Here is a 14,550-nt window from a genome sequence, read left to right as displayed (position 1 = left end):
ATTTTTCTTTTTAATGTTTCTATTCTAAGCCTGGGATCACTTAGCCTAATAAACTATGCTTTGTGCACGCTTCCTGCCTTTTTTTTAAACCTCGGAGTGACCCGTCACTTCCCGGGGGCCCATGACACGTCCGAGCAGATTAATGAAGGGTTTGGCCGGATCAGGGCGAGCGGAGCCACAGGAGAGCGAGTGAGTAATTTATGTTGCCAAATTTCCTCCTGAGCTCCTACCACTCGCAAATCAGTTCTCCCCCGTGCAAATCCTTCTTCTCGCTCTGTCCTGGTTTTCGAATCCATCTCTGCATTACTTTATTTCATTTCAAGGTGATCAGTTCCTGCTCTTTCACACTGATTATGTCGGTGTCGTGTAGATGGGGTTTGGCCTGAGTGTCCTCTTGAGCTGAGAAAATTGAATCTCCACAATAGCATTAATTAGCTGCTTCATGAAACCTCTTTGGTCTGAACTGCATCCTAAACATTTTTACGCAGTCCCCCAGCTTTGGACAAACACAGCGAGAGGAATTTATTCAGCTCCTTCCCCCGACACGTCCGTAAACAAACGGTCCGCCAGGACAAATGGAAATGAATATTTTGGTTGGAAAGCGAATGAGGTGGTCTACGCGGAGACGGATGGAGAAACGAGTGGACAGAGCTGCCAGGTGAGAGCCAATTATATTCCAACAAAGGAGCAAGTGACCGCATGAGCAGCGGCGTTAGGAGCTGAGCGGCGCACTGGGGATTGGTGGCTACAGAAAAGTGCCGCCATACATTTTTAATGCCTTTCGATTCCGAGTTTGCGATAGCTCTGGGTGAGTTGAGGTGAGCGAGAGCTCGGGGCCACTCGCCTCACAGATTACTGACATGAGGGTAGGGGGGGTAGAAGGATAAAGGTTGTGTTAAGTTATGCCCCACCAGGCCCTCTGAAGCAGGTAATTCCTCAGAGGGTTGATTAATTCTGGGCGCATTCCAGACGGACATAAAAACACCCACTCGCTAAGGTTTAATACGCCTGATTTACGCTGCAGACCTGCAGCTCTCCGGACCTCCGTCGGGAGTCTCGATCAGCGAGGGGATAATCGAGATGCCAGACGGCAAAACATTCGATTCAGACGGAGCCGAGAGGAATGCTGACACGCAAACAGGCAGGTGGATTGACTCGCACGGATTTTCTCATAATGAAATCAGTCAGTAGGGGTAGCATCTCTGATCACTGAAGGTGCAGTGGTTCAATCCTGAGCTGAATGCAAAGGAACCCAATGAGCGACAAAAAGGCGACAAGGCATATACAAGCAAACTGAAAAATTCATGTGATCTCTAACATCTTTGTGGATGGTGGACGACATGTTTCTTACAGCATTTTCATCTACATTATAAAGACATCAGTGGAATTCAGCCGTATGTTCATGATCAGGTCAAAGGTCCTTTCCGGGATTCGATTCGATTCAATTCAACTTGATTCGATTGAATTAAATTAGAAAAAAACTCACTGACATCTTCACATTGCCCAAAAAAAGCAGCTTTACTGAATTCGAAATAAATTTTAGTGTCATAAATAAGTCCCTATAATTTATCCCAAACGGCGAGTCAGTGGCGACAGTGAAAAGGAAAAAGTATCCAACAATAAAAAAAAAATAATAATAAAAAATTGGAAAAATAAATACATAAAAAAATACATTCATTAAATATAAAAACATACAAAACGTGCAAATAAATAAGTTTAAATATTCATTCAAATGTTATAATTAACAACATGCATTAAGGTACAAGGTTTTAAAGAAACTAATTGAACAAGCAAATGAACAAATTCTCAAGTATACACCAATAAATGATTAATAATTAATAATTAATAATTCTCAATAATAATAATAATAATAATAATAATAACTCAGTAATATAATAATAATAATAATAATAATAATAATAATAATAATAATAATAATAACTCAATAATAATTAATAATTCTCAAGTATACACCAATAAATGAACAAAAACACAAAATAATTAATTAACAACATACGAATAAACATGCATGTACAAAAGAAATGCATTATAAATAAATAAATATAAAAAATTAACAAATCAACAGACACGCAAACAGATAAATAGTCGAATATAAATCAATAAACACGGATCGATTAAAAAGAGATAAATAAATATTAATTGAGCAAATAAAAAAAATACATATATAATATAGATAAATAAATGACAGATTTCAGCCCAGCAGCCATGTTGGTAAAAACCCCCCCTGCACTGCTCCCAACCCTGCTCTCAACTCAGTTCCTTTCCAGCCATTAAATCTGCCATTCGTTTTTCCACCTACAGCCTCGTTAGCTTCATCTAGATGAATTCAACAAGTTGACATTCTGATCTATGATATAGATGTAAATGTAATTTCCACAGAGATTCGTTTGTTCCAGAAGCGTTGCCTGTTCCTAACATATTCATCACCTTACTGAAAATTAATTTCCCTCAAAATCTATAGCAGCCTGCTTTTGTTTATCTTATATGTGTGTGTGTGTGTGTGTGTGTGTGTGTGTGTGTGTGTGTGTGTGTAAACAGTCCTCCATCACCTGAGTGCTGTGCTTGCAATAAACCCTTAATGAGATTAAGAATGGGTTAGCTCGGAGCTGATGGATTTCTCCAGGCCGTAGATGGTTAGAAACTAATTGATCGCTTGGCGCTGGAGATCTACTTATTTATTTCTTTATTTTGCCGGGAACGAACATCAATCTGCGTGTAGCTGTAACGATTTTCGATGTAGATTATGATGATCTAGAATGACAGCCTGTATGAGCCACTGATTATTTCCATCCGAGCGTAAAAAAAGGCGCAGTCGATTTCCTGTGCTTTGGGTAATTAGATACACAAACATCCATTTATATGTAGACTTAAAACCAGCACTGGATTGATTTTATGGACAGAATATAATCTGTGCATTAATCAGAAGCTTGTAGACACCTGAGCATAAGATTGATAACTCATTCCATCCAATTCACATTTAGTCCTCGTTTGCTGTTATAAGAACCTCCACTCTTCTGGGAAGATGTTCTAGATTTTAATGGAGATTTGTCTTCATTCAGTAAAGTCAGGTACTGATGGAGGTGAGGAGGTTCCTGGGGTGCAGTCAGCGTTCACTTTCATGCTGAAGGTGTTCAATTGGGTTTATAGCAGGACATTTTCCAACTTATAGAAAGTAGATCTTCATGGTGCAGGTTTGGATCTCTTAGTCAGCTGTCCCAATACTTTTGCCTATATAGTGTACTAATGATTGATTTTTCCATTTTATCATGAGAAAACCTTCCACCTCGTGACCTCCAACGCTACTGAACATCTCACCTACATCAACCCCCTTGTGGATGAATGAATCTCTAAAAATCCCCATAAAATCTTGTGGAACATCTTTCCAGAGCAATCTTATTGTTTCCACAAACTTTTGCTCTATATAGTGTCAAGCTAGCAGAGCGTCGAGCTGAGTTCCTGGTTCTTCGGTTGCGTGTGTCAATGTTTTATCTTTGAAAACGCTCAAATTAGATTAAATATTCGTAAGATGCGTCCGATCAAAGCAAAGGTTCTTGTGATCATGTGATCAGAGTTAGTGTGTGATCATGATTACACAAAATAACCTCAAAAAAAAAAAAAAACAGCAGGTTCTCGCATCAGTGATGAGCAGCGGCGGGCAAAATAACACCCATTTCCTCCTAAGGATGAGTGACGAGAACGATCATCATCATCATCATCATCATTACCATCATCTTCATCACCATTACCATCTTCTTATTAGCCGCGCAGCCTGTAAAGAGTTCCTCAGAACGGCACAATTTAGCTTAGGCTAATAAACTGCAGGAGATGAAAGGAAAAGGCGGCAGGTTTTTTTTTTTTTTTTTTCCATCCTTTTCTACAGAATTCTGTTTTTCAGCTCGCTCTCTAAGGAGAAGAAAAGGTGAGCAGAGAGTAGATCTTAAAAAGCTTTAAAATGGGGTTGAAGAGGTGAAAAGTGACTTCGGTGACATCGAAAAACCTGACGGAAAAACTAACACAAGAGCCATTAGTGTCTTCTTCCTGGTATATGGAGAGGGGGAGAGAGAGAGAGAGAGAGAGAGAGAGAGAGAGAGAGAGAGAGAGAGAGAGAGAGAGAGAGAGAGAGAGAGAGAGAGAGAGAGAGAGAGAGAGAGAGAGAGAGAGAGAGAGAGAGAGAGAGAGAGAGAGAAGGTTTTCAGGAAGGAAAGAAGAAAAGAAGGATAGAAAGAAGAGCAGCTGTAAGCTCTGACTCAGATGTGATACATAGAGATGGGCGGAGGTGGAAATTAGAATCAGAGCAGTGGGAAGAGCTTCAGTGAAACACACACACACACACACACACACACACACACACACACACACACACACACACACACACACACACAAAAATGAGATGTTTCACTAGATTTAGTGATTTGTGAAGAGTCAGGTACTGATGTAGGTGAGGTGGGTTTTGGGTCTCCCAGTTCAAGTGAAGTCAGAATCTCATGCTCCAACGGCGTCCTATACAATTGTGTACCTTCAAGTTTAGGGAAAACTATGGATGGACGGATAGATAGATAGATAGATAGATAGATAGATAGATAGATAGATAGATAGATAGATAGATAGATAGATAGATAGATAGATAGATAGATAGATAGATAGATAGATAGATAGATAGATAGATAGATAGATAGATAGATAGATAGATAGATAGATAGATAGATAGATAGATAGATAGATAGATTCCATCATCACTCGACAAACTCTTTAAGTTTCGGCAAGATTTTTTCCTCAGAAGACGTCGATCCTCATTGTTCAGCTCGTTCTGTCTGAGAGAAAGTTCAGATCTTGGCTTTCAGGTATTAAAGGTGAAGAATCTGTTTTTGTGACACTGAAATGTGGATTCCGGATGCTTTGCTATCTAACCATAACTTTAGATTCATTTATTAATAGAATGAGACTGCTTGTATAGCTGTTAAGCTAATGTTAGCTCTGATATTCATTACACTGAGGATTGGGGATTAGTCTCTAGATTTTCAGTCAGAATTGGACTGAATATGGAAGTCTAACAGCTACAGTTGCATTGTGTGTAATAATTCTGGGTGTCTTTAGAAAGTTCTGTCTCTATAAGTAGAATTTGTTTTGCATTTCCCTCATGTGTGATTTGTCCGTCCCTGACAGGACCATGCTACATATCCATCTCATATACCTCGAAAAGGTCTGAAATGTCTGATTGTTCATTCTGTAAAGTTGTGTGGACTTATGCTAATCAGTTCTTTCAGATGCTTCATCGAGAGTAGTTTCAGACTCCATTTCAGGAGTTACCAGGGCTTGCTAAAATATACTAAAGGCAATTTCATGTCAACAATCATCTTTCATTTGTTAAATATATATATTTTGCAACAATAATCTTTTCCTCACATATCCCAGCTCATTAGGATGCTGGGGTCATGAGGCAAGATCAAGGAACTTGCACAAGAGCCCAAAAGTGGCAGCTTGGTGGTGCTAGATCTTGAACCCCTGACCTTCTGATTAGTAATCCAGAATCTTAACTGTTGAGCCACCGCTATCCTTGTTCTCTATTCTGGTATCTGGGAAGTAGAGCAAACCTCCCTTAGATATCCTCCTGATTTTATTCCTAGTCTGTGACCAAGATACACAAAATTGACAAAAGTATTGGGACACCTGATTGTTCCAGTCTGCATGTGGTTCTTCTCTAAATAGTTTCCACAAAGTTGGAGGCACACCATTTTATAAGATGTCTTTGAATGCAGCAAAGAGTTGTGTCTTCACTTGAACTAGGAGATGCAAACTAGGAGATGTTTCAGCATGACAATGCAAACCCTGTGCACAAAGCACTTGACCAGGCTTCACATCACCTTCATCAGTACCTGAGTTTACTAACACCCTTGTGGCTGATTGAATCTCCAAAAAAGTCTAGTGGAACATCTTCCCAGAAGAGTGGAAAATTAATAACGACTTTCAGACCATATCCAGTTCATCAAGGCTTTTCTTCATCATGTCTTTTACACTGTAGCTGAGGAGCCTATCAGCAAAGCTCTTGACTTTTCTTAGACCTTTTCTTAGATCTGCTGTTGCTCAGGCAGAAGTGATATATCCACAATTCCTCGAGTTGTGGCTTAAAATAACGCATCACACCTTCTGAGACGTGCAGAGAGACGTGTCACACGCTTCATCACCGGGTCGTCATACAGTGGAGGCAACAGAAGCATCAAGTTAATGAGGCTAATCACACACGACTAATTAGCATGCTAGCAACCGAGATTTGCTGTAAAAAAAATTTATATCTCGACCTTGGTGTTAGAAGGTTAGAGCTTCACTTCACCAGCAGGGAAGCATTATTAGTCATTTTTATCATATTCGCTGTTATAATAAGGTCCAGAATTCTCAGATGTTCCACTAGATTTTTGTGGAGATTTATGGAGATTCATTCAGCCACAAGGGTGTTATTACAGACAGGCAGACAGACAGACAGGCAGACAGACAGACAGACAGACAGACAGACAGACAGACAGACAGACAGACAGACAGACAGACAGATAGATAGATAGATAGATAGATAGATAGATAGATAGATAGATAGATAGATAGATAGATAGATATTTTCTGCATGTTTTTTCCTCAGTAGATGTCTATTGTAATTTTTTTTAGCTCATTCCGTCTGGGCTTTCAAATTTCACTCCAGATGGAGAGCATTTTCAAAAAGCTGCTTTTTTATTGACTAAAAAACGCAGTCTCACTCTGGACGGAAGACAAAAACAAAGAGATAAGAAATGCGTTTTTCAAGTGAAAACTTATTAGTGTGGACTCTGTGCTGGTTTCTGTTCACTTGCATTTTAAATGGTAAACTCACACGCCGCTACTCACCAGTTCCCGTTCTTCAAAGTCACCAGCAGGCATTGACATAGTAGCTTTTACTAGCACAAAATTAGCATACCACTTCAACAACAAATCAGAAACTGGATCATAAACGCTGGTTTTCATTTATCACATGCTGTCAGACGCTGCGTAGCTACGACTCATGCTGCCGGTCACCGGTTTTTGTTGAACATGAATGCTCTCCAGTCATTTTGTCACAGTGAATTGTATATTGAAATGTAGCTTTAGCATTATATCATTTGTTTGTTTTTTTCTGATTTGATTATAATTAAGTTTTATTGTCTCGTTTTATTCTGCCGTAACATACAATACAAATAAACAGATCTTGAGTGCAGATGAAAATTTTACATTTTTAATTATGGCATTTGGCAGAAGCCCTAATCCCAAACGACATTTATCTCATTCATACAACGAGCAACTATATATGTTTAAGGGCTTCGCTCAAACGCCCAATGGTGGCAGATTGGTGTGGCTAGGATTGGAACACATGACCTTCAGAACCAAAGTCCTATGCCTTAACCACTAAGCTACCACCTCCCTACCTGCCAACATGCAATGACTGACAGATGTTGACATTTCTTGGTATTAATTCAATCAAGCCCTGCCCTCTCTTTCCTCCCTCTTATTAAAAAGGTAGCCAGGTGCTCACAAAATTTTCCAGCGGTTGTAGAAGCATCACAAAAAAACGTTGTTATTGAATAGATCGAACACACAAGGTTTCAAATCGAACACTTTCCGAATTTTATGCTCACGATCATTAGAAAGCGATCATTAAAAACACTGTTTCCTTGAATCTCCATTTTCAGACTGTTAGATGAGACTTCACACGTTCTGCAAGCCATAAGCGTTCTGAAGTCTACCTTCTGACCCTCCGTCTCTTAGACTGTGCACTTGCCTCCAACCACATGGTCCTACAGACGTAAAGTAGCCGTGAACATATTTTCTCATTAGCTCCCGTTAGATTTCCAACAAGCAAAGCCCGAATGTGCAAGCTGCTGCTTTGAATCGTCTCACGTTCTAATAAAAGCGTGGTAAGTCCGAGCTCCCCTTTGAGAAATCAGATGAAAATGCTGACAAGCTGCTCTTCGATTTTATTATTCAACATGATCCAGAAGCAGGTAGAACATACTGTATGTGACAGAAATCACGGTACCCGGAATAGCACGTGTGTGCAGGCTATTCTTGAACACCTGAAGACGTGTGTGACGTTGGGAAAGTGAATTGCTTTAATGAAGATAATTAGAAGCACTTCATTCGATTCATGCTGCGAGACCCAGGCGGCGGAGCGACAGTTCATCCGCAGACGGACGATATGCAGATGTTCTGTGCAGGGTTTCTGCGGAGTCTTAAAAAGTCTACAGTTTTAAAATTCGCTGTTCAAGTTCATGTAACGCTACTTCTAATGCTCGTTCAAATACTCATGTGTTGTTTGTTCGTTCGTTTACGTGGTTGTTGTACTTCTTGCTTTTATAAAACCGAACATAATTCGCTGTATTACGAACACAAATAAGACCAACATGCAACAGCCAATCAGCTTTCTGTTATAGTGACTCTATCTAGGGTTGCACCACAGACGTACAGCAGATTTAAGCTCAGGGAAAGTGCAAGTTTAGTGATACTTGTCTTGACTAATATGGATTTAAGGCCAGTTGCTAACAACGTATTTGTGTGCGTGTGTGTGTTTGAGGTCATCATATAAATTTTATAAAATGGTCATAAAAAGTTTCACCTTTGACTTTGTGAAACCTGCAGAACCCCTGACCCGTGCCTCTGTTTTACCGAGATACATTCCCGACTGACTTGCCCCTGTTATACTTGAAGCTCCTGGGCGTGTTGTGATGTCACTCGTGCATTCATGATACTCATGCTTATGAACCGGAACCCTTTTTGAAAAAGTTTTTTTTACCTCGTACTCGACGTATTCCTCCTCCTCCACTTCATAGGACACCGTCTGGATCTTCACCTCATTTTCATCCAGGAGTTTAGCCTGTGGATCTTCAGCGCCGGGCGTCTCGACGCACGCCTCCTTCTCTTTCTTTTCAGTGAAGGTGGTCTCGCAGCACTCGCTTTTGTAGTCCTTGGCCTTGATGCCGATCTCGTCCTTGTACAGGATGAAGTTGGGCTTGTAAAAAGCCTCAACTGCCAGGTGAAGAGAAGTGGCGTCTAGGAGCTGCGCTTTAGCCTTACCGTTCGCCGCCGAGACCCCGACCTGCCCTCCGCCACCGACTCCGACTTCCGTTCCTCGTCCACCTCCTCCTCCGCCTCTGCCTCCGCTGCTGGTCACGAAGTAATTAATGATGTTCTCCTGGTACTGGCTGCTGGGGAAGTCGCTCCTGTAGCCGTAGTCGGCTTTGACCATGTGTTTGCTGTTCTTGTCCAGCAGAGGGTTCTGCAGCTCACTCAGGCTTTCCATTGTCAACCGTTCCACAAGGATGTGCCCTCGTGCCCTTCTGGTTCACACTCGAGGTTTAAGGAGGTGAGGGGAGGGGAGGGTTTGGGAGGATAAAATTAAACTGTTGACCAGGGGTTAATGGTGTTCAACAGGCCATGAGCTGCAGGAAGCGAGAGAAAGAGCAAGAGGAAGAAATGGGTTATTGAACACTCGCAGTATAAACTTTTAATAAGAGCTGACTGTAGCCAGGACAGACGAGGAGGAGAAAGTACACCCTGCTACAGTATCTTTGTCACGACGCAGACAGAAAGTTCTGCTCTGAAAGCGTCGGAATGCATACCAAATTCCCTGAAGTGAAATTCGAACATTTTTCCAAGTGGACAAATTAACAGTTCAGCTTTAATACAGTATATAGACAATAATTGGTGGACACCTGACCTTAAGATTGGTATGTACCTCATTTATTCTTCATTTGCAGTTATAATAACTTCCACTCTTCTGGGAAGATGTTCCACCAGACATTGTGGAGATCTCTGATAATTCATTCAGACACAAGGGTGTTAGTAATGTCAGAAAGGTGACGTGAGTTAAGGAGGCCTGGGGTGCAGTCAGCATTCACATTCATCCCAAAAGTCTTTAAGAGTTCTATAGCAGGAGATCTTTCACAGCCTTCCAACCAATCAATTGCACATCTTCAAGGAGCTGGCTTTGTGCACATTGCTGAAACAGGTTTGGACCTTCTAATTCAAGTGAAGGCGAAATTTCATTTTCATGTATCCAAAGATGTCCAATACCATTGTTTGACTTGAACAATTTGTGGAAGTTCTACATATGGCTGGATAGTTCAGGTGTCCAATACTTTTGTCCATATAATGGAGCTGCTCTAATGTAAGTAAAAGCAGGAACTGAACCCTCTGAGGTTCCACAACATCATGGAAGTGACAGGATGAAATACTGATGTTTGGGAAATGCAAAAATGCAATTGTGATATAAAGAGAAATACATTTTAATTCCTTGGCATGAAGGTGTTAGTGAGCAGATCGAAGCCCGTTGTCAATTCCATCTCGCTGCACAACAAACATCAGACCTTCTGAAACCGTTCCTCAAACCACTTTTCAAACCCGAAAGGAAGCATTATTATTTTATTTTACTTCATTTTTTTATCATCTGCACCAACGCTGACAGCAATTCTAACGTTACTTAATCAGATTAATCACACAGGGCCCCGGCTTCACTCCCAACATCTTCACACATCAGGAATACTCTGTTCTTCAGCCAGATTTCAATTAAATTCACTTCTGTGTCTGGGAACCGAATCACTGATAACAACCCTGCTGTAGACGCGGGGAAATTGCGAGGGAGGACGTCTTAATTAAACACCAGAGCCAGCTGTTAAAACTTCATCTCGCCGCTTTAACTGATCTCGAAAGGTTTGTTCGGCTTTGCGCAAATCAAACAGGAAGGAAAAAGGGGGAAAAAATCTAAATGACAGGTAATTATTGAGCACGCCGACGTTCGTAGCGTGTTCGCCGGCCTGCGCCGCGCTTCTCAATTATTGTCTGGAGCTCGATTTCTACATGTAGAATTTTTATTTCATTTCTTCAATGAACAAATAATAATAATAATATTAAAAAATTCCCACTCTTCCTTCATTATTTGTTTACTTAAAATACAGATGAGTCCAAAATTATTGGCACCCCTTCCAGAAAATAGGCAAAAAAATTATTTACTTTAAAGATGCATAAGAAGGAAATACAATACTTTAAAGATACGTATGAAGCAGCTACCGATACGATACGATTCCTCCCTGTTTGGACGGAGTGCGATCCGATAATCATTCGCTTCAGCTCAATGAAATAATCGGATTCTCCGCAACATGGTACAGAATGTTTTATTTCTTTGGTTCAGACTACTTCCCGTGGGCTCACCACCTGCAGGAGGGACCGTAAGGGACGGTGCTGTGAGGATTGGGCAGCAGTCGAAGGCGGGGGCCTGCTTAGACTGCTGCCCCCGCGACCTGAATTACGGATAAGCGGGAGAAAATGAATGAATGAATGAATGGTTCAGACTGACAGCAAAGTGCCAATTTACTTAAGTGACTTCTGACTTCTAACTCAAGTCTCACACACACACACACTCACACACACACACACACACACACACACACACACACACACACACACACACACACACACACAGACACACGCCTTTTGTAATGCAAATAAACCCAGACATTCTTTTCCTGTTGTGTGTGCAGGAAGTCACAGCTCTACCTCTGCCATGTTAATCTGTATTCTATGTGACTCTCAGGACACGCCTCCGTCACCATAGTGATGTGATGCGCCATATTCAGCGTTGCTTAGAGAAATAATAAATAATATAAACACAAATAATAAAAGTATAGAACATCTACTGATAATTATATTGAAATAAATCGTTACAGACCCGTATCTAATGCACCAATATTTGATGCTACCAATATTGTTGTTGGACTACGATGATCATGTCCCAGCTGATTTTCTTCAATGTTCTCAAATCAGCTTTGGTTCTGAGAAGTTTGCTGTAGAACTCGATACGTTAGCATTACGAAGAAATGCTAATAATCCGCGGCTGGGTGTGTTACAGGATGTTGGTGCACGATGTGGAGGTGAAGAACATCACGAGGTGAAGCGTTAGAATGGTGTAAGTCCTCACACCTCAGCGTAGATGATCACCTTATACCAGGGTCACTGTTATTGATGTTTGCAGAGCGAAACTGACTGAATGGATCCAAAGAAGTTTAGTTACAGCTAGAAATCTGCTGCTCCCAATCACACCCAGAGATAAAGTAGTGCCAGATTACATTTATATACATGAGATTTAATAACTAGCTATGAATCTGTGATGCGTCTCTACTCATAATGAAGCTGTTGGAGTGAAATCCTGGTCTGATACTCAGAAATAGACAAATGTTTTCTTCTCCAGTTGGTCTCCAAATTCATCCTGTGCCTTAAGCTCTTCACCATTTAAGTTCCACCACACGCAAAACTCCTGCGTCAGTAAGGTCAGAAGAAAAAACCCACATGGACCTAGAACTGGATGTTACTATGGTTACAGGTGTTTAGAATTGGTTCAAGTGAGAAACACAAACTACCTGTGTGTACATCTGATCTTACACCTGAACTTCTTCCAGCCAATCACAATCGACCAGGGGATTAATGCGTGTATATAAAGGAAAATGTGTTTTGACTATTTGAATTCACGGGTAGTTTGTATAAACATAGACCTCTTCCGGAGCTTCACTACTCGGAATTAATAACAGTAGGTTTTTTTTTTTTCCCGTACCTACAGCCTGCGTCCTCGAGCAGACCGATGAGTTTTGATTGAACTCTCAGCGTGAGTCACGGCACTTTGTACAGAACCCGAGTGCGTCCATGTTTTTCCCTCCGCTTCTTTTCATTTTCTCTTTTCACTGCATTGAATCCTGTAGAGTATTGACCTGAATTCTGTATTTAGCATCTACTGCAGATCCATCATTTCCTCCAATTTGTTTCCTCAGGCAGCTCGGCTCAGCCGCCGGTCCTGCTCACCTCCGGAATAAAAATTCGTCTTAGTGCTACACTGTGAACGTTTTGTTTGTAGCCTCCGATGCATGACAGACAAAAGAGCCAAGAAAAAAAAAACAACATACATGCTCCTTTATTCTATGGTTCATTGTAGAGAGCAGAATAAACAGCGTGTTGTTCGATTATGTCTTTAATCCCCCTGCTTTGTTAGTCCTGTTACGAGATGTCCTGATTCTTATAAGTGTGTTCTGTGTTGTCACTTTTAAATAGTGTGTAAGTGTCTTATTCAGAAAATAAAGCAACAAATATAAGCTCAGTGTGGTGTCGTGTGTTTTACAGGTCACAGCAGAGACAGTTTCCATCTTTCGGAGCTAAAAAAAAAAAAGAAAGACCTGCCAAGATGGAGCCCTCGTCCCCAAACCAAGAGATCTTCAGAGAGTCAGACAGAATTAACAACGTAGATGAAAGGACAAGATTAGTGTTTTTTTTTTTTTTTAGAAAATCTAAAGAATTATTTATATATTTATAGAATTATACATTTTTTAATCAAGTAACCTTGATTTTAACTCTCAATGCTATCGAGAAGATCAGTTTCCTGAATGAATAACCCCCCCCCCCCTGCAGATTTAACTCTTTGTTCTTACGACCCGAGTTTCATGAATTGTCTCGCTGAGTTATTCAATTAAATCAATCTTTCATAGAGAGAACCAGTCCTGGGTCGTGTTTTCCACCCAAGGCCTTTAGTGATGTTCTACCTGAACCAATCCACTTCTTAATCTCATCATTATGACCCCACATCTATAGAAAGCATCAGTATTATAAAAAAAGTGCAATAGAACAGAGCGCTGCATCACACACAGGAATCTCACACAGTGAAAATGAATGACTATAGCAAGAAAACCCAATGCACACAATTCAACACGTCTCCTTTCACTGTAGCCGCAACTGCACCTCCACATACATCATAAAATGACTCGTGCATTTATTTATTTTTTTATCGTTTTTGTGCAAATTCAACAGGAAGGAATAAAATGGTATCGGTTGGTAATGGTTTAGTTCATCAGAAAAGGTTCTGGCCCTGATGGCCTGCCACTTTTTTACTTCGTTCTTTTCTGTTTTCGTCCTGGAAGATCTAGAATGATGCATATCAGGATGCAATTTCCCCCCAGAGTGATTACTCCCAATTCTCAAACCTGTAGTTGAGCCTGAATTGTCCTCCCATGAACCATCTGAGGAAATCCTATTCCAGCACAATACGGTGAAAGTATACTATAAATGGTGTCGCTAAAAAAGGAACAAGGTGCCTGATTACTGACACTAAAGCAGTATGAGGTGGGGGACGACTGCCATTTTGTTCAGACCCTCAGATCTGAAATGAGAAATTTGCTTAGCATTAATCAATTAGGAACGTTTTCTTCAGCCCTGTAGCTTTGTGCTGCTAACAAAACTCCTCATGCTAGGTTTTAGGTTTAGCAGAACAGTAACCTCTGTTACGCTCATGCTCTTGAAACATCCTTGACATATTGCAAGAAAAGTTCTATTTTAAGCATATTTTTTTTAAAAGCAGCTGCCAAACGAAAAAGAAAACGAATTAATATCCAGAATCATTGGATTGAATCATCTTATATCTGCTTTCTTCTTATCTGTGAATGGGAATAAACACTTGAATTTGACGAGTTGCCAGATATTTCTTCATTATAACTTCATTAG

General features: G+C 40.6%; 1 protein-coding gene across 2 annotated transcripts in view; it reads right to left on the bottom strand.

Moving 5' to 3' along the window:
- syndig1l (synapse differentiation inducing 1-like) overlaps positions 1 to 14,550 on the bottom strand; it is a 90,302-nt gene that overhangs the window by 26,591 nt on the left and 49,161 nt on the right. For both annotated transcript variants that reach the window (XR_014536925.1, XM_083562764.1), the window contains one exon: positions 8,810 to 9,455. Coding sequence is in view for 1 of the 2 variants with exons in the window: in XM_083562764.1 (XP_083418890.1) it covers positions 8,810 to 9,316 (507 nt within the window). In the remaining variant the exon portion in view is untranslated. The remainder of the gene's footprint in view (positions 1 to 8,809; positions 9,456 to 14,550) is intronic.

Source organism: Silurus aristotelis (genome assembly GCF_946808225.1).
Source record: "Silurus aristotelis genome assembly, chromosome: 15".
NCBI lineage: Eukaryota > Metazoa > Chordata > Actinopteri > Siluriformes > Siluridae > Silurus > Silurus aristotelis.
This window is presented reverse-complemented; position numbering and strand designations above follow the sequence as displayed.